Raw genomic sequence first — 21255 nt, forward strand, 5'->3', positions numbered from 1 at the left:
GTTTGTCTGAAACAACACTGCCCTATTTTAAACTCCAGGAAGATGCCTGAAGATTTACAACAGACTAAACTGGGACAAATAATTATTTATGTATATTGCATATGCTATTTAGGACTAGTTGTACTGCAAAAACTTTACAACGAAATTGGATCGGGCGCATTATGACTTGCAATGCTTCATTGACAGTGAAATTCCCCACTCTGTGGTCTGAATGATTTCAGCTTCTGGACTTACTTAAGTTCTTACATTCAAATTTCCAGTTTTATTATTTATTTGTCTTGCTGTTCCGGATTAAAGGAACATATAGGATCTGTGTGTACCACCCTTTGTGTTATGTAGTAATTGATGTACCTACTGTAGCACGTGACAGGTTCCTTTTGCTTCTGTTTTTGTAGCCTCCCTAACCATTTTGTAGCCTCCCAGACCCATGTCTATTACACATACAATAGTACTGGAGATATGACCTAGGCAGACTGTTCTCAAGGTGCAAAGTCACAAGAATGAGCACTGACTCAGACACATTAGACATGAAGTGAAAGGGACTGTCTCTGCCCCTTGGGCTCAGCTAGTGAAGACTGGACCCATCCACAACATCCACAGTTGATACAATATTGACATGGCACTAATAGCTCTGACTGGGACTGGGTGGAGGTTCAGCCAGGCGAGATAAAAAATGCATGAAGCCAAGAAACACCCCTCACAATAGCCTCTCTACGCCCCACTTTAGCTCAACAGAAAACACCATTCTGTTTGTCTCTGTACATTACACTCAGATGCTTGACCGCTGCAGGCAAACTCCCCGAGGAAGTCTGGACTGAAGTCCCACAAACACATACACACTAAGCCAGTTACTGAATGAAAACTGGAACACTTTTTCAAACCTCAGTGGACATTACATAAAATACAAAATGCAATATGGGAATAATAACTCACACTCTAAGCTGAGAGGAAGGCATTGGTAATGTCTTGCTTTTGGCTGACTACCAGCAGCTGTTTGCACTCACAGAAAAGATGATGACTTCATCACACACAGACACAGATACTAAACTAAAATGTGTTCCGCATGTCATTTATTACCACTAGCATCAAAAACAGCTTGTAGTGATAAGACCAAATACATCGTTAACACCATTCACAACCACTGAAATTCATTTCACAGGGATGATGATCTAAGAGAAATCTGATTCATCTTGGCTAGGATGGCTTTTTTTTTTCTTTTTTTTTTGTTAGAATAATTGGTTTAGTAAATACAACTCTAAGACATAGTGCCCACAGACCATTTAAAAAGTACTGACACATCACTGGGGTGAAGTGTTGGGGAGATGACGAAGAGAACCTGAAGATTGCTTTTATATCTATGTCGTCATCTCACCAATCATTCTGAAGTGAAAGGTGCAGCGCTGTTCTAAAAAGCTGAAATACATTTATTATAACACACAGCCTGCAAATTGTGCATGGCTCTGGAAAATGAAACCCAATGCAGTGCTTATTGTATACGCCTACTGTGCATGCAACATATGAATTGTGTGCTTATTGCTGCGGGTGTCTGCTGCTTGGCCAACAGGACAAAACAGAAAGAATTAAAAAATGGCGTTCAGCTATAGATTACAATGCAGTGATTCAAGGACTTGGCCCTTTATGCTCAAACTCTTACCAACTTCACTTGCCTAAAAAATTATGCCAAGTTTCTGGTATCCCATTTCTCTCTGTACAGCTATAAATTCCAAAGTACCCTCAGAAAGCCAAAAATAAATCTATTATGCTTTGGTACTTTAAAAGAAGATTACAGTATATATCATATTCATAACAAATCAGCAATCGGCACAGTTCCAAAAAGATTATTTCACTCTACTCACTTTCTGTAAAATTATATTACTTAGTTTTAAATTATATTTTGTGCAGTAACTTTTAGTAAAAACAAATAATGATGTCATCTCAAATCTTTGCAAGATAGAATTTTTTCCAAGGAGAGGCCTAATATGTGCTATGTATCTTTGATTTGATTGCTGTTATTCATAAAGTAGACAAATATTCAGATAATAATTGAGACTGATAACAAATCAATTAAATTTACCATTCACCATCACCCTTAATGACAAGTACACAACCATTTAGTCTTGTGATTATGACCAATCAAAACCAGCAGAAAAAAACCACAGAGGTCATTTACAAGCACCTGCACTTGAGATCAATATAGTGTTCTGCTCAAAATGAATTAGATTGTGAATTAGCATTAAATGAATGCAGAGACTATATTGTGCTATCAGAGAAAATATTAGGCCCCTTCATGATTTCTGACAGACATCTACACAATTCCTGGCAGTAAATGTTATGGGGCTAGAGCCTGTGTAATAGACGTTTTCTCCTTATGAGAAAACAGGGTGCCCACACTGCCCACTATAGAAATATCCAGAGATGCACTGAGCTCCCCATGTAAGTTGCTTTCCCAGAAACCCATTCCTCTGTTGTAAATTGCCTACATTTCATCTTATGCAAATATATCTGGTAAAAAGTGATATTTTCCTCAGAGATGCCCCCACCAACCCACCTTCTCCATCCCCATGACAATCCATCAACACAGATAAAACCCAACTATCTCGAACTTCATTTTTCTTCCTCATAGATTTGCCTTGGCAGGGTGAGGCTGACTTGCATCAGTATTCTGAGGACTAGTTCAGTTCATCCTTCCTTCTTAGAAGGTTTGCTTTTGTGGTTACATACAACATCCTCTGGGCCTGCACATTGATCTGTCCTATTGTTTTGTCAGGTCAGCAAGAATAATGAGACTGCAGCTACAGTAACTAGACTCAGCAGGTACTTTTGCTCAGCAGTAATATATGCACGCATGTCTTGTGATCTGCTCTGCTCCCGCTGCTGTGAAATGAGCTTTTTAGGCCGGTCCAGGGTTAATATGTATGACAGGAAGAAAAGGGGAAAAAAAAGAGCTCCCAACTGGATTTCTCCACCCTTTAACGTATAAAAAAGGTTCATGAGAAGTTCACCATCAAAAAATCCTTCAACACCTGCAGCAAAATTCTTAGTCTGCTGTCAATTCAAACATGGCCTGAGAAATGAAAAGGAAAGTGAAACAAGCATACAAGCTCCTCTCATGCTCACATCGCATGGACAGAAGAATCCTTTTAGTATAGTATAGGCTGCAGATACAGGATATAGGGCTGCACGAGAATCTATTAACACTTTCCGTTAATAACAAAAGATGGGGTCTTATCAGGATGGTAGAAGTGACACAGAATGCATTAACATTTATGCTGCACTCTCTTCTGCTTTTGTGTCATCTCCAGAGTGCCCACTCTGTTCCTTTCTCCTTAATGTAGATCAGCACTTTGCCCATTCACCCCTTACTGTGTGAACTGCAGCAGAAGAAAATAATGACAAAAAAAAAAAAATCCCATGTGCATGTTTTGCATAAGAAAGTAGCCCATTTTCTAAAGGTGGGGAAGCCATTACCGTAGTTCTCTCAAAAGCTAAAGATCAATGAGCACATAGTCCCTCAAACCAAATTATCACTAAACTGTCTTTAAAAGAGCAAGCAAAACCTTAAATTGCATCATGTTTTAACTTTTAGGATATATTTTGATATAATGATATATATATATATATATATATATATATTTTTTTTTTTTTATATATATATATATATATATATATTTATACACAAATATATATATATATATATATACACATATATATGTGTGTGTGTGCGTGTGTGTGCATGCTTGTTTGACTACTTGTCAATGTTTTATTTAGAACACTGTTCGTAGCTCCCTCTAGTGGTACAACTCTAAAACTTTAATGAGCTTTCACTGTACTGTCAGCCAGATGTCACACATATAAATGTTTCCGCTCTACAGAGTTGCAACAGCATTCAACTTGAAGACAATAAATATTCCAAGCAGAGATACTGAAACAAGTTATGTTGAGATTTCTTCTAATTGACAATATAACAGTCAACCCTTATAGTATATAGTGGTTGCTTTGGGGACTTTAATTAGTTTGATCTGTTAGTTTACAAAGCAAATGTGTCATATCTCTGGCAAAACATTATATTTTGTGAGGACAAATTATAGGGCAAAAATAATCAGCCAGAATATGGATGCTGTGTAAAAGCATAGGATAAAATTGGCCCTGCTGTTGATGATAACACCCACCTTTAAAAGTCTGACACCATGATTTTCTAGGACACCTTTAATAACCCAAACAGATGGAAAAAATAATTTGAATTATTATCATGAGATGTATTATTCTGTGTGATCTATTAGGACACAAATGAAAGGAAAAGGTCCATCATTTAATGAGGGCTTAACAAGGTTAACAAACATATGTGTCGGACTCAAAAGGCGATAAGGGTAAAAAACAATTTGGACTTATCAGAGTTAAGAAGTGGAAGCCTACCATCATTACATAGTGGTCCTCCAAATGTCGTCATGCTGCAGTCACAGCTGAAGCCCTCCCACTGTTGAAGACACACTCCCTGGTTGGCACACGAGTCCTCTTGGCATGTAGTGCTCGGGCCTGAATGTGGAGACAAATAGCAAATTGGTGACCAGACTTTTATAATAACAGGCAGTACAGTCTGCGGATTGAATCTGCTGTGAAATTAAATGTCACGTGAAACATACAGGCAATAGGCTTATGCACAGGAAAGCACACACAGAACAAACATAACACACACATCCTGTGCAAACACACTAACAACTGTGTATTTTGTATTCTTTCAAATACTGTTACAGTATTTGTTGTAGCCAGCTACTTCTCCAAACATCCATTTCATTCTGTAAACATACATACATATAATAGCATTAAAAATCAGAGGTATTTTATTAAGTTCAAATAATGGAATTATTTGCTGGTATACTAAAGTAGTATCAGTGGTTTAAATGTTTTCTTTTATATTTGAGAGTAGAAGAGTAGACCACCTGTGGACCTGGTTTGTGCAATCAAATCTGTCTCCAGTGCATCTTACACATGTATTAAGCACCGTCTGTTTGCAATCTGATGACGCATGTTATTACCAAATATGAATAGGGTCTCAGGACAATGATACTTCTTAATCAGGAATAGCCCAGTCATCCATCCACTTTCAAACAGTAATAGCGCCTAAAGATGTTTTTACAAAGTCATGCTTGTCCATCTATCATTTCCACCATCGTATCGGTCAGTCATTTTGTCAGTCTGAGTCATTACAATACAAGTACACAGCTGTACAGACTGTTTCATCCGGCTGTCTGCGTGACAGTGATGCTGAATTGGTTCAGTTAAAGTAAAAATGTTAGTAGAATGATAAGGGTTAGTATGGATGAATGTTGATAGCATTACATTTTTTTTATTTCTATTAAAATATTTGTATATTTATTTAATTTAAACTATACTTATGATGCATAAAAAAATATGCGCTCATTTGTAATCTGAATAACACCTGTTACTTACCGACAAGGGCAAACGCGCCGCAACGGCCAAATCACACGGGAGAGAAACGGCGCAACAGCGAAAACAGACAAACACACATTCAAGAGAGAAACGCTGCAACAACGAAAACACACGCAAGAGAGAAAACACAACGGAGGTGCGCCAGGCCTGTAGGGGGCCCCCGAACTGAGGGATGCTATGAACAAAGTTTGGTTAACTTTTACAGAGGTGACATAAAAAAGGTACGTTTTCCGTTTATTTGTTTTTAAACACTTCACCTTTTACAATATTATAAAAGCACAGTATTGTGACGGCCAAGTGTTTAAAAAGTAATAAATGGAAAACGAACCTTCAGCAACGTACACCCCCCCCAACGTCGTATGACACTTTTGATCAAGTAAATATGTAGTATAACATTTTTTGCACATATTGGCGCATATGAGAACAATCATATCATCAGAGGACGCTCATTCTGTTGCAATTCAAAACTACAGCTGTGTCTTATTACGCAGCCTCCGACATGAGACGCGGCTTATATCACTACATGTGTCTCTCTCGCCTCTCTAAAAGTTCTTTGCTCATAGCATCCCTCAGTTCGGGGTCCCCCTATTGGCCTGGCGCACCTCCGTTGTGTTTTCTGTCTTGCGTATGTCTTCTCTCTTGCGCCGTTTCTCTCTTGCATGTGTTTTGGCTGTTGCGGCGCGTTTGCCCTTGTCGGCCACCGTAGGGTTTACTTCATGCATGCAGGTAGACACTCTCTTATCAGGTGTAATTGCACACGTAAGAACTAATCTACTGTACAGTTTGTCCATCCATTATCTATACCTGCTTATTCCTATTTAGCACAGGAAGAACTTGCAAACTCCACACTCTGCCAGGTTTCGCACCAGGGACCTTCTTGCTGTGAGGCAACACCGCTAACGACTAATCAACCGTGCTGCCCCTTGACAGTTTAGTGACAGCTAGTGTATTTATTTTGAGATATGTGAGCACTTAAAAGACGTTGCCTCGCTGATCCAGGTATAAATTACAATCACATCTTTAAATATTCTCCTTTTTTCAGAATAAACTGTAGTTACAGTAGATATTGCTCAGCCTTAGAGTAGCTATGGTAACTGGTTAGTAGTTTAAGCATCTGTTGTAGCCCACTCAAGGCTGAAAAATGTAAAAAGCAAAATGGTATATACAGCTAAATTTTGTCAGAGTGATTCAAAACCATTGTGAACTACATTTGAATACATTTCAATGTAAATTGGCTCCAACTACGTGATATACTGTACCAATTATTCCATTGCTTACCATCTTTCTTGTTAAAACGAGCCTAATGTGTCATAAATGTGTCCTAATTTGATTTGACTTGGCTTATGAGTCAAGTAAACAATGAGACAACAGATGTGCAATGGCATACTTAGAAATAAGTCTTAAAAAACAACATCAGAATCACAAATGATTATGATCCAGACTCACGCTTTTTCTTTAGAGGAATTTCCATTTCTGTATTGTTTTCTGATTTATATCTCAAGCATGGTGTAGAGAATAAATGAATTTGAAATCATGCAGCTATGATGTTGCTATTTATGTATCAAAATGAACTGAATTTGAATACTGGCCAGTGATGATATTTGTTTTGCAGCATATGCCTACTGCTCAATATAGTTACAAAGTGGTAACAGAGTACCAGAGACTATAACTAATATAGTAGTAAACATGAAACCTAAAACAACAAAACATAAAAATGACTGAAATCTGAATTAAAATCTAAAACTGTTTAATATGAAATTCATGCAGGAGAAAACAATGATAATAAGACTATTATAAGTCATGCAGAGGTGTCCCTTACATCTACAGTATGTAAACAAAACATAACAAAAGAAAAAACAATTATGTCCAATAAAATGTGAGTGAGCGTCAATCAAAATGTGAGCCCCATAGACTTCAATACAAGCTGGTAATAATGCCAGTATTCCTATGGGACTGAAGTGAATGGCAAATTGGACAGTCATCTTGCTCAAGGAGATGTGGAAGGAGTGGGGGTAGATACTGTGGAGAGGTGGGGGCAAAGGCATTGCAGATGCAAAAGGGGGGAAAGGATATCAGACTGTATTAAACAGACAAAGCTATCTACCTTGCAAGTCAGCTTTCATCAATGCAACTTTTGTTGGCAAAATAATAAGAAAGGAAAAGGCAAAGTATACCAGCTGTTAGTAAAGCACCAAGAGGTCAGAGATGGTGTAACAGACACACAGACTGCTGAAGCAGGAGGTGAAAGGGAGAACTGAGGCGCATACTTGTCCTCAGAAAGAGTCAAATTGTATTGTATAATGGAGGGTGGGTTAAGTCAACCTGTAACAGCAACTACTCTCAAAATGGTGACAGCACGATGAACTAAAAGCATGCAATTAGTCATTATTCTGAGAAGTGAGAAGTAGATATGCTTTCACCGATTCAAAAGTGCAGATTTTCTTTCATGCCTAACCTGAAATGGTCCGTGCTTTATTCAGTACTACAGTGTACTCTCTACTGACTCTGTCACTACAGCTCAATGAATGTGTTATCAGAGAAGTCATTTTCCATTGAGAGTGGCCATTGATTCTGTGTGGCACAAAGCGAAAACAACAAGTTTGACAGATGCACACAGGGCATTGAATAAGATTACATTTGTAACATGAAAAGATCAGAAGTTCTGTATTCAATAGAAAAAGAGTAGATGAATTGTGGAATTAAACTAAGTGAGTGACATTAAAAAATAAATCAAATATTGTCTCTGGATATAGTGCACACATTAGACTGGGCAAATGATATTCATGCATGCAACAAAGGCTTCATACATAATTCAAAAGGATTGCTTCTGGCAAACTCTCAGATCCAGCAAGCATGCATAGAGCAAAACAGAATGAGGATAAAATGGGAAATAACACTGGCAGTACAAATATGGCAGAGAGAATAATCAGATTATGGCCAAGTGAAACAGAAATGATTGCCTGTGGAGGAGTGTCAGAGCTTGATGCATTTTTACAGAATACTAACACACTTTATGGATGTTAAATTATGTGCCACAGGTTGGCAGTGTGGGTGCTTCGGTGGGTGTGCTTAGTAGTATATGTGTGTCCTGGTCTGACAAGTATGAGAAAGGGAAAACGGAGTAATACAGTACTGCATGGAACCGCAGTGACCTCTTAGAGCAATATTTTGTGATAATGAGCGGAAACCAGAGGAATTAAAAAAAAAATGAAATCAAAAATTTCAATGAAATCAGAGCATTTAGTGATCTCTATATACAAAACAGCAACAGTTTGACAGAAACTTATTTTCAAGTTTCCTTTGTGGGCTGAGAGAGTACTTACCTTCACATCCTCTCTCTATCTGTCCCACACAGTCCAGAGCATCTGACATCAAGTCTGGGAGCCGACCATTCAGGTCTACTGATGCCAGACAACCTTGAAACCCCTCCTTGGCATGCACCAGTTTGGGCAGATCCTTGTACATCTCCTTTGCTACCCCACCAATGTAAAGATTACCTGTAAAGTGTAAAGAAATGAGAAATGTGACAATAGTGACACCTAGTGGTAATAAACCATGGTATCAAGCTTACCATGTTATGCTTGATACAATGAAGTAGATTATATGCATATAATTTTACACTAAATAGTAATTAGGCTCACATTGAGCTTTCCAGACTAAATACAGGCTGAAGTTTCAGTTACACATAAGTACTGATAAAGTATTATAAGCAAATTAAGGACTGCAGGAGGTTTTGCTTCTAATTGCGTTGAATGTGATGCAATATCAAAAGTGCTTATTTCATATGCAGGCCAGAAGTCTGCAATCTGCTTTGTATTGTTTTCTTGAGATTTTTTAAATCAGAATAATCACAACCTTCAAAGTAGAACACTAATTATGTCAATATTCCTCTGATGAGAAAAGGTTTTAATTAATAAATTACTTTTAAACAAGGTTGGACCGCAAATCACAAATGCTTTTTAAAAGAACTGCCTGATCCGCTTACACTCCATTTGTATTGGTGACTGAACAGATCGCACTTGAGTTTTTTTCTCATCAGTACCTCAGTGGTGGTAATGAGTGAGGTCCAAGGATTGCTTTTTTCATCTACCCCCGCAGGGTTTATCCTGCTGGTGCAACCAGTCACAGACTAGCTTCTCCCACCTCTAGGCTACTGCTGCACCAATTTAATGAAATCTAATATATTCCCTATGCCTACGCACCCTTCAGGTCCAGGTTTTTAGCTCCTGTGGTTGTCTGCGTGGTGGTCTTGGTGTCAATCTTGACAGTGTGAAGGTTATTGGTGTCTCTGGAGATTATGACATTGTGCCAGTTGTTGTCATTCAGCGGCTTGTTGGAGCTGCCTTTGATCAAGTGGGCACCATTCCCCAGATCAGACACGTAGTGCAGGTAACTGGAATCGGCATGAAAGGAGGCAACCACAGAGACAATATAAAAGACATCAGAAGTATGGCTTTATGATAGAGACTCATTCATTGTGTGTGATGCTGTGATACAAAAATATACACATCAATCTGGATATATACTGTATATGGAGACATGTGCGCATCAAAAACTACATCATGAACAAAAATAGTAGAAAAGTAAAATGAACTGAAAACTCGAGCAAGAGTCTGCACTTGCATGTGTGCTAATGTTTATGAGTGCCCATGCATTCAAATGTATAGATATGACTATCAGAAAGTGCAGCTCTGAGAAAAAGCTAAATTACTGGCAGGTTGGAGAGTTAACAAAAGGTTCTGGGCTGTGTTTAATAAATTGGTCTTTGGTTTACAGGCAATCTGTGATACGCATGCACATTTTAATTAAAATATATGCCTTTAATGTTTAGCACATTGAATAATACCTTAACTTCAGGCATTACTTAAAAGAAGGTCATTCTGCAACCCAGTAATAAGAAATGTACCCTTCTGTAGCTGATTCCTGTTTATACTGGGTATTCATTGTGCCTTCATTTCAAGATTAAAAAGAACAGTAATAGCCGACAGCTCTTTCAGTATTCTGGCATAGAGGTGATAAGAAGAGAATTTGAATTCCCATAGTAATGGCATAAAAAAGTCAAAAGAATTATATTCTGTCTGGAGACTGTCACGTATAATGAACAGCTGCATTATTAAAATCATAATCCTTTTATATGGACGTTCTTACAAAAATAAACATCTTGCTACAGTGGTATAAAACTAATCCTAAACAGTTCAAAGCGTTTTGTTTTTCACATTTGCTGGTTTTTACACCTGGTGGCAGGTAGATCTGCTCTTCAAATGAAGTTGCGTGTAGAGAGCTGAGAGGTTATTGTAGCCTGAGCACTGACAGCTGTTAACAGCTAAACAAAAAACATCAGTGTCGCACACACACTAAATCCCTGAAAGGGAAGTATTCACTTACCCCTTGACCAGCTCCACCACAATGAAGTCATTACCATCCCCACTGTTATACAGGATGAGGCCATCAGAGGAGGTGGTTTTGAACTGAAAGAAAAGGTGCATGGAGTAGTAGGCCTGCAGGGTAGTGAGGGTCACATAGCTGGAGCGTGACTTGAAGGTGACAGGGTCAGCAATGATGCTCTTGAAGCCGATCATGGCATTGAGCTCACAGTAATCAATGTCACCGTTTTTACAGAGGTCTATGTAGGCCATGCCGTTGAAGGAGACGCTCTGGAGGTGGCCAATGAAGTTGGACGGCACCATGGATAAGAAGCGCTTCTCTGTCACGATGCCCGTCTCAATGTTATGGAATTCTAGTTGGGTGTGGTCACCCGCCATTTGACCTTTGATCAGCAGAAGTGGTAGAGAGAGAAGAGATATTACTGGGGTCACATGACAAGTAGAGGGGCAATGCTTTTCTATTAAATGGTCGACTGCAGATTCCCTCAATCACAACAGTAACCTCATACTGTATGGCAATAAAAAAGCCAATACAAAGATAAAAATGTAGTAGCACTTAGAGGCTGTTGTCTTTAAGCTGTGCAGGCATAGTGCATAGGGTAATATCACAAATTATCAGCATTAGTCATTCCATTTTAAAATATAGCAGTAGTTTATACAGTAGTTTTGTCTATTGCTGAGTTTTGGTTTTGTTTCTGAAGGCAAACAAGCCATCATACAGTTGTTTTGTTATAAAATGAAATATAGTCTTGACTTAACAAAAGTGAGTACACCCCTTTTCAATACCACTAACATGTTAATTATAAATCACAATTTTATTTGTTATCAGCCAAAGTCCAAGAAGAATGAAGCCAATTAACAGTTTTACTAATTAAATTATCCTGAAAGATTTCTGTTTAAGAACCAACTGCAACAAATCTCTGCACAGCCTTCATTAATGAGCTTGCACAGAGGCTTGTTCTTAGCTTCTGGTGTTGTTGCTCTACCTTCTGATTTACTCCAAAGATATTCTATTGTATTGACGTCAAAGGACATAATGTACTTTGCCAGGTCATAATTTTCATCTTTGTTAATTTAAAAAAGCGTTTGTGATTTTTGACAAAAAATTTTGTTCAGTCCTGCAGTTTTCTGGTAATTTGTGAACAGCGGTTTTCGTCTTGGACACCATCTGTAAAGGTTGACTTCATGTAACGTCTGCTCAATCCCTGTGCCAAATCAGAAGCTCTTAACCATCTGTTTATTAACACAAGGTTCTGCAACTAGTACATGTGGTGTTTAATGGCAGTATATATATCTTCCTATACTGTACATCCTAACTACTGCGGCCGCTGTGTTTCAGCTTGTATTCCGTAGCCTAGTGATGCTTTTGTACTCACTCCCCTTTCTTTGTAGTCTCACAATCTACTTTCTTATTTGTTCAGGCAATTCCTTAACATGTGGATCCATTTTGCCTTAGACACAATCCAGGCCAAAACTGAAAAAAAACAAACTCTGTGGTGTTCACCTCGTCTTTTATAACTATACAATTAGTCTTAATTGGAAATCACAGGCGACATTGCCACTTTGTGTGTGGGTGTTAATCAGAGGTGTCCTCACATTTGTTGCACTTACATCTTCAGTGCAGTCTATCTAGCATGATCTAACCTAAACATCACAATAATACTGTACTGTCTCAAATGAATGAAGGATCTCTTCAGCAAAAATTCAAACCTGTCACAGTAGAGTATGGTATAGTATCATATGGCTCTTTTTTCTCTAATAGAGCTTGTGCCCTAGAATCTGAGAACCCAACAAATGTTTTGGAAAATTGAAGTTTATAGGAGAAAATTGTATTCTGTCAGAGGATCAGAGGGTGAGAAGTACCTTCTACGGGTGGAAGATCATCTACGGTCAGTTTCAAACTCTTGCCCCTCCTGAACACACGTACTGTGTGCCACTCATTATCGTTCAGATTCTGACCCGCAAAAATAGTCTCTGGACCTTTGCCTGCAGGACAGTCCAAACAACGGTTAACACACATGCTTGCACATATACAACATAACAGAGAAGCTGAGAGAGGAGATACAGAACAGAGTCAGAGAAGGGGTGACTGAAAGGAGTGTGAGTTAAGTAGTTTGACAGAGGTAAACATAGTTAATGTTGCATAAAAAACACATCATTCTGACTTGCATTTGCTGTACTGATCACTCCATTAAATTGGGTGTTGAATTTCTGAATTGTCACTGAACACCATTTTCATCAAACCAAGAGGAGGGAGGCAGTAATCAGGATGTCAGTTATTTTTATTATAACAATATTCAAACTAATTGTATTATGTCCGTGTGGTTTTAGTTAACTAAAGAAACAAGGGGGAATGACAATATTCATTATAGCTGGTCACTAGTTTTTTTTATTTCTACCATGCCACTTGGTGGCAGCAAATAACCTCCAAAAGGTTACAACATTGGAAGGCACTTAAAAAGGCAGCATCACTCTCCATCATGTTTACCTACGACAGTGCAGTCCGGTATTTGATTTCTCTCATGGCCACCACATTAAATGAAATACTGATATGGAAAGAAATACTTGGATAATGGAAGCGGTTTGCTTGGTAGTAAAAAGAACCCATTTAAAGAAAAACAAACAGGCTACTGTCCCTGAAGATCCAGTCGTTCTGAAAACAGGAAATACAGAATGTGATTTTCATCAACAACCTTGAAAATAAATAGGTATTTTGAAAAACAGAGCAGGTAGCAGGAGCTGCAGTAACACTGTAGAAACTGCACAAATCCTACTAAGTCTGATGCATTTCAGTAAATCCATAAATAATACACAGCGGCAACTGAATAACATTTCACTAATAGCACACCACATCTTTGAATTGTTTTCTTACTGAATCCTGAAAGGATTTTAATTTTGCATTAAGTGTGTTAGTGTAAGCCGTCTTTGATGAAGTTGTCACACAGAATCACAATTATAAAAAGCAGTGATTCTGAAGCACAAAATCTCAAGGAGAGAGAGATCAAATTTACAGCCACAGATAAATCTGAGCGACTGCAATAAATCTCTAAAAAAAATTGCTCCACTACTGCATTTAGAAATTCCAACACTGGTCCAACTGGGGCAACACATTATTTTTTCATGCAGGCTCCCTGTTAGAGAATCTTCGAAATGCTGTATACCACTGATGTTCCCCTGCTGGGCACATATAACCAAACGGGTCAATGAAGACATGCAACTGTTACAGTATTAAAATCCCCAGGCTGCAGATACCTTGGCCACAGTGGGGAGCATTTCAGATGGGCGCCAGCTTCTTTCCCTGAACCCATTTATGGCTATTTATTTCCTCCTTTTCTACAATCTTCAAAGCCCCAATGCAATGTGTATGCAAATCTTAGGGTGCCAAAATACTGGGACACACTAAATCTCAGAGGCATAGTTCTGCTTTGTAAGCACTAAACACCGGAGCAGGATTGAAACCAGAAAACTGGCAAAGGATTAAGGAGGTGAGATATGAAATAATGGGATGGAGTTGGACTTGAAAGCAAGCTTGATCTTTGCCTTCCATCACTCTGTCCTTGCTGCTCTCCAAGGAGGAAAGAAAGGAAAGGGGAAAAGAGGTCAGTCGTATTAAGTGTTACATTCTTGCACAACATTGACTACTGTATGGCCTGGTTCTACACCTGTAGTGTAGTCTGTGGTCCAAACTGTCAGCTGCTGGCCTGACAATAAGAGCCTTTTGTCCATTGCCTGCCATGTCCAGCACTCTCCTGTGCCCTCTCTGATGGTGATCTATCTGCAGTGATGGATCTACAGTGATCTTTCCCTGCTTCATCGACTTCAGCCCCAAGGGAACAGTTGAGAAGTATGGCACAGGGCAGCATGAGAAGATGTGATTATCCAGTCAATCAGCTCTGACCGGCTGGATGACAGGCCAGATACTGGTGCTGTCTGTCCCGACACTGTGACTCACACAGGTGAAGAGGGACATGCTGACCAAGCAGTAGGTCACTACTACTGGGTTCCCATCAACACCGTCATTTAAAGCCAACACACGTTCCGGGGAAAGCTTACAGTAGCATGCCGGTTCACCTGCTTATCCAATCGATGCCGTGCTAATTGAAAACGCATTGATAAAATATTGAATCAAACTGTGCTACTGATATCAGTACTAATCTGCTGTTTATTTGCTCTGTAAGCTTAGGCTGCTTGATACTGATAACGTTTAAAGGTTGTTTTCAACGTGACTCAATCTAAATGTCTCATTACGAACTATTTTTAGCAATATAGTAATAATGTTATGTTAACTACCTACTGGTTTGACAAGTCCCTCATCAAGGTGTAAATTTGGGGCTGTTCCATGTTCATTCCCAGCTTTTAATTAAACTAGCTAATGTTTGTTATCAATGAGGACCACTGAGCCAACATGTTAGTACTATTATGAGCTTTTATGAGGCTTTATGAAGCTATTGCACCCATAAAAAAACACCATTGTATTTACTCCTTAATGTAAAGCCCTTTAAGGTTTTCATTACCTTCACTGGATACTCAGTTTACACTGGTGTAGGAATATAGCTTGAGGTTTTAATGTAAATAGTATAGTGTTGTAAAGTAGTCTAACTGCTGTGGGAGATGCCATATTTATCCCATGGTTAAGTTCAATGTCAACTTAAGATTTGCTGTTAACAACATTAAGACAACTAAAAACCATTAACATAACTATTATCATATAACAATAAGATTACTGTTGACATTTTGGACAGAAGGGTGTTACAGGGTGCAACTTAGCTACAGTGTAGTTTTTCCCTAAAAAACAAATAGAAACAAAAGGCACTTTGGGACCAGAGGAACCTTTTCATAGTTCTAAGAACTGTTAGAGGCAGTTCCTCATTCCCGTGTGTCCGCACTGCAGGAACTGAGATCTGTAATAGTTCTTCCCTAGTTCTCAGAACTGATTCCCATGTTTGGTCCAAAAGCACCTCAAAAGCCTGTTTTGACCCAGTCTTTTATGTTAGGAAGGTCTCATTTACCATTATTACTTATTATTGTATTACACCAAAGCAATGTGTTACTGTATATTTGTTTGAGATTAGCAATAGTAGTACATGTTTTAGTTATAGTTTTATACTGATTTGAATATATAAAGAAAATATTTTTACAATATTATATTATAATTTTTTAATTATAAGCCCTTGGTAGCAGTGTTAATTGCAAAGTCTCTGGCTATTAGGAGTAATAAGTATACCAGAATTACGGCTAAATCAGAGCATCCTACCCTTAAATCACCCTCCCATTTTGTCATTCTAAAATTCACACAGGTGTAATATCCGTGTAAAAGGATCTCCTGCAGTTCTTTCACACTAAATAAGTCTAAAATGAAAGAGTGATGGGTGGAAAATATCAATTATGAGAGAAAAATTGCCTTGCAATGCTACCCAAGAAGGTCATGGAGAAAATAATCATATAAGGTTGCCCTCATCAATGCATGCTGAATACACTGTAAATTATGATAATGCTGCAGTTCAAATTAATGAAGACCAGAATGGCAGGCAAAAAAAAAAAAAAAAAGCCAATCTGTCACATAATATTTTTTTGTTAGTATTTTTAGTTTGTTGTCACTCAGCGCCTGTTAGCAGTGTTTAAGTCGAAGTGGCAGTGTTTTCCTCAGACAGCTCTGGGCAGCCCCAGGGAGCCTAGGTCCCTAATTGACAGTGATGTGTTCTTTGCATCGGTGTTGAAATTCTTCATCCACCAAGCTGACCAGAGCTGCAGTGCCTGACAAGACACATTAATTAAGACAGAAAAAAGAGGACAAAAATAACACAGAGAAAAATAATCACCTAAAAAAAGCCTCTTCATGAGTGAAGATGCATTGGCTTCACACAGGTCTTTCCAAGAATATTAACTAAACATTTTCTTATGACAATTAGGTCTAGAAAGAATTCCTTTAGAGCAAAATCTCCATATAAAAGACCTATTATTCCTAAAAAAGGTGTCTATTTGATTACCTTTAAGGCTAATATCACAGAATAAAGTAACAAAGAAAATATACACAAAAACACAGTTCACACCAATACAAATACAGACTGTTTTTTAATTTTGTAGTATTTCTCAGGCTATGTGATATCACTGATTAACACACACTTTACACTAAACTGCTTAGTACCAGGCCCTGAAGCAACTATGACAACTACATCTTAAAGATTGCAAACCTGTTTTCTCTCAACCTGTACTTTTATACCTATAAGGCTATACTTGCCATTATTAATTTTAGCAAAATGATGCTTGAACCAAAACAGAAAAGGAAAATAGTAGAAAAAAATGATTAATTACAAAAATAAAGGAATCAAAATGTGTGTAACAATTAATTGTTTGTGTATGCACAGTTTTCACACTATCTTCATAAACCATGAATGACCTTTTTAAAGCTATGGAAGGGGAATTAGAGCTTAGAGCTTTTTATTTGCATACACAAACAAGGGATGCAATCCAAGATGCATGAACAACACTATTTAGCATTTAGAAAGGTGCTAAGAAGGGCTGGCTCACAGAGGCAGGTCTGGAGGTCACATCATGTGATTCTGCATAGAGGCTTTTTTTTTTTTGTGCAAGACTCTGCTTTTCATCATGCAGTGACCTTCAAGTACTGGAACGTGTCACACACAAAGAGATCCAACAGAGGGAACAGTTTGTCCTTATATAGAGTATGTGACACTGGCACTTTATTATGGAGCTTAAACTGTCTAATTTCTGTTGGTATTTACTGATCCTTAGAGTGCGCCCGTCACGTCAGAATCATTAAACAGGAAGAAGGCTCACGTATTATGACTCCAGAGAAGTAATTATTAATTCATCACTGTTCCTGAATAATAAATGTCAGGGATATTTACCTCCCAAAATATTGCAATGTAACCTCTTTGTTGAAACACGCACAAACACACACATATCCACCATGAATCCCACAGCAAGATCTATTCTCTCTCCCTCCCTCTTCATCCCTTTCTTTCTGCTCTATGAGGCAGGTTAATGAGAATAATAAAATCACACTCTGTATTTCCTCTGTGCTTTGAATGGCCTCATCAATTTACAGCCGACATGGAATACTGAAGTAGAAATGGAACAAAAAAAAAAAAAAAAAAAAAAAAAGGAAGGGGAGATAGGGAAACCGTGCATGTCTAAAAGACCTGCACTTCCAGAGCCTATGTTTTATATCAGTCTGGATTCATGAATGAAAAGCTTTGTTAATTAGAAGCACTCCAGTGTTTAGAATCATAGCAGACTACCATATTTGGGTTTCTTATTAATTCGAGCCTCCCTCCATCGCCTCCATTTTGCTTATTATTCTCCAGGACAGCTGGTACACACAACACCGCCGAGCTTTTCTTCTGCACCTCTTGGAATAGGTATGATAATATCCAATGTCTATGTTGATGCAAGGTGCAAGTCAGATATATTTCAGTGCACTGATTGAAATTTTCATTGTCATGGCTTTGAATATTTGAATCTCAGGTATAATAAAATAGTTGAAGAGATGAAACTGCAAACATAGCTACCTAACAACATATCCCAAACATTAATGTCCAGACACAGCAAGAGTTAGAGAAGAAGAAGAAGAAAGGTGAACAGTGACTTACTGGTGGTACAGTTAATCCTGATACAATCTAGAATGGGAAGAATAGATGAGAGATAAATTCATCTTTCAACGTTAAAGCTGCAGACATCATCAAAGCATACAGTCCACCCCTCTGGGGACACACACGGACACTGACCGTCCTCTGATGCTCTCACCCATGGCCCTAAGCTGCAGCAAGCTGGTAAACGCACTGCAAAATTGTGCCAGAGGAGCACAGGATGGTTTGCAGGAACACATGTTCCCACAAGAGAGAACAAAACAGAAAATCATGAAAGCTAAAGATTAGTTTACAATTTTTTATATCGCTTTGCTTTTTTCCATGTAGCCAAACATTTTTTTTTAATATATAGCAATCTTGAGGATTTTTGTTCATTATTAGGATATGACATTTTGTGCAGTACTGTATGAGAGCATCAGATTTTAGTCCGGGTCAAACAGGGCCAGTTGGAAGGTATTTCAATTCTCTCCACCTCTGTCACTCTCTCTATTTGTCTATGATACTTTCCCACCTTTGTACATTGTCACATTAACTAACTTTATTAAAGCTAATTATATGTGCAGTGTTAAAAATGCAGTAATACTTGTGCTAATGTTGCTAATGCTCTACACAGGAGTAGCAGGAGTAAATATACTTAAATGCTATACTTCAGTACAATTTTGACAACCTTGTAATTTATTTGTGTGTTTACATTTTATGCTTCTCTACTTCTAAACACTGTACTTTTATTTCACTATATTTATTTCACAGCTATATGTTATTTTCAGATTTTGTACCATTGTTACAGATTTGACTGTATTACCCCCCCCAAAATGTAATAAAGGTAAAATAAGCTCCACCTCAACCTAATCAATTTATTCAACATTTATAAATGCTCTACCAGTCTTAATTCTGTGTAAGGATTATTTTTGAATTTTGATACTTTTGCTGATATGTACTGTACTGGAAAGTCTTTGCTTGTAAAAGAGTATGTTAAAACTATAGATGTTAATATTTAGTATTTTAAATTGCGTAGCTATTTCTATTAAAGGTAACATTTCTAAATACTTCTTCCACAATTGAAGCCTAGTAGAGGTAGCTGTTATGTTCTGTTTAGGTAACAGCTAATGGTTGTCTTGATCCTACAACAATGCTACCACATTACTGTCAATACATTAACAAAATAATCTTGTGGCACATAGCAATGCTCCTGTTTCTGTATGTTTTTTTTACCTCTCTGTTTTCTAAGGGTTAGCTCCTGTCGTGTTCTGAGACAGGTGACCCAGATTGAACTCTGTTGCCTCCTTCCCATTTGGCCCTGCCTGTCGTGTGTTGTCAACCACAGCAGAAAAGTGGTCGCAAACAGCCAGAGACCAACACTAGCCTACCCTTACAGGGAATGCTCTGCATTTTGAAGGAGGGATGAGGAAGACAGGCTTCAAGGGCTGATAGCTGGGGGCAAACTTAAAAAAAAAACAAAATCTAAACTGCGTCAAAGATTATTTAAAAGAAAGCAAAATACAGTGACCTGTTATTTTCATCAGAGGACATCTTTTTGTAGTCACAGTGATTTGACTTGTCAGCCCTGTCAGTGCGGGGCGCTGTTTGTGTCTATGGTGGGACACATACTTCCTTGCCTACTTTGTATGCTTGGCTAAACGGCCCTGCTTAGGGAGCACCATTTCTGTTTAGCCAGTGGAAAGGAGAAATAGATGGCTATCATTTGTGCAGCACTGCTCTGTTTGAGTGATATCAAACTTTCCACAGGCATCGGTGGATTCTTTCCGGAGCAAATACGTGCACATACACACTTACACAGAGCCTTTCATTTCATCCTCAATTTTCTGTTTTTGCTGCAGGCAGGATTAGGGAGGAATGGATTTCCCTGTGCTCATTTAAGACACATTTGCTGATTTATGTGCAATCATGCACTACTCCAGTGATTAAAGTGCACAGGTGAACAAATGATTAAAAAAAAATGTATGCAACTTACAGTATATTTGCTATCCACTAGCTGAGAAGAGCAACATAAACACACTCCTTCACCTTCATCCTCAGAAAAATGACAACTGGATACAGTTAAAATGGAACAGCACCAAGGAAGAATATAGCCTTGTGTGTGCTGTAAGGGAAATTCCCTTAAGAGCAATACACATGCATAGATTTTGATCTGAGGTTAGTGGATGAAGAGGGCAGCGAGCATTCCCTACTGGGCCATGGCAGCTGTGTGCTCAACTGGCAGTAAGCGAAGAGCCGCAGACTCTTGCCATTGAAAGTCTTTACACCATCTCTTTCTATTCACAACATGTACTGTATAAAATAAAAATCAGTATATGTGTCTGTGTGTGTGTGTGTGTGTGTGTGCGTGTGCGTGAGCGAGTTAGAGCATGTACTGTATGTGTGTATACAATGTCACCATCATGAAAATGACATCAACCTTAATTCTATTTATCTTTACTTGAATTTGCCGCTGTGGTCAGTGTCTGACCGAGGCATTACCTAAATTGACAGTCAGGCGGACGCGGCCACTCTCCAACTCCAAACGCAGCGAGTCTGCAGAGTCCCGGGATGTGGTGGCTATTAGGATGCCATAGGCTCGCTGGGAGCGGAAGCGCAGAGACACATCCTCGGCTTCTGTGTGCATCACCACTGGCAGCTGAACCTTCATAAACTTACTGCCATCATAGCTGAGGATGGTCGCCTCTGCAGAGATAAGAAGGAAGAACATGAGTTTTACAGTAAACCAAGAAGCTGTCACATCAGGTTCAAATGAGATTATATTTGTGGATATAATTTGTGTTGTGACTTTAAGTCTTGATGAAAGGAAAGCATTA

General features: G+C 38.5%; 1 protein-coding gene across 10 annotated transcripts in view; it reads right to left on the minus strand.

Annotated features, from left to right (window-relative positions):
* The window catches only part of LOC113131782 (neurexin-1a), a 231017-nt gene that overhangs the window by 107750 nt on the left and 102012 nt on the right, over window positions 1-21255 (minus strand). For all 10 annotated transcript variants that reach the window (XM_026309436.1, XM_026309435.1, XM_026309441.1 and 7 more), the window contains 7 exons: window positions 20921-21124; window positions 18446-18472; window positions 12696-12818; window positions 10834-11215; window positions 9651-9841; window positions 8772-8945; window positions 4414-4533 (listed from right to left, as the gene is read on the minus strand). In XM_026309436.1, the coding sequence (XP_026165221.1) occupies window positions 4414-4533; window positions 8772-8945; window positions 9651-9841; window positions 10834-11215; window positions 12696-12818; window positions 18446-18472; window positions 20921-21124 (1221 nt within the window). The remainder of the gene's footprint in view (window positions 1-4413; window positions 4534-8771; window positions 8946-9650; window positions 9842-10833; window positions 11216-12695; window positions 12819-18445; window positions 18473-20920; window positions 21125-21255) is intronic.

Source organism: Mastacembelus armatus, chromosome 15 (genome assembly GCF_900324485.2).
Source record: "Mastacembelus armatus chromosome 15, fMasArm1.2, whole genome shotgun sequence".
Lineage (NCBI taxonomy): Eukaryota > Metazoa > Chordata > Actinopteri > Synbranchiformes > Mastacembelidae > Mastacembelus > Mastacembelus armatus.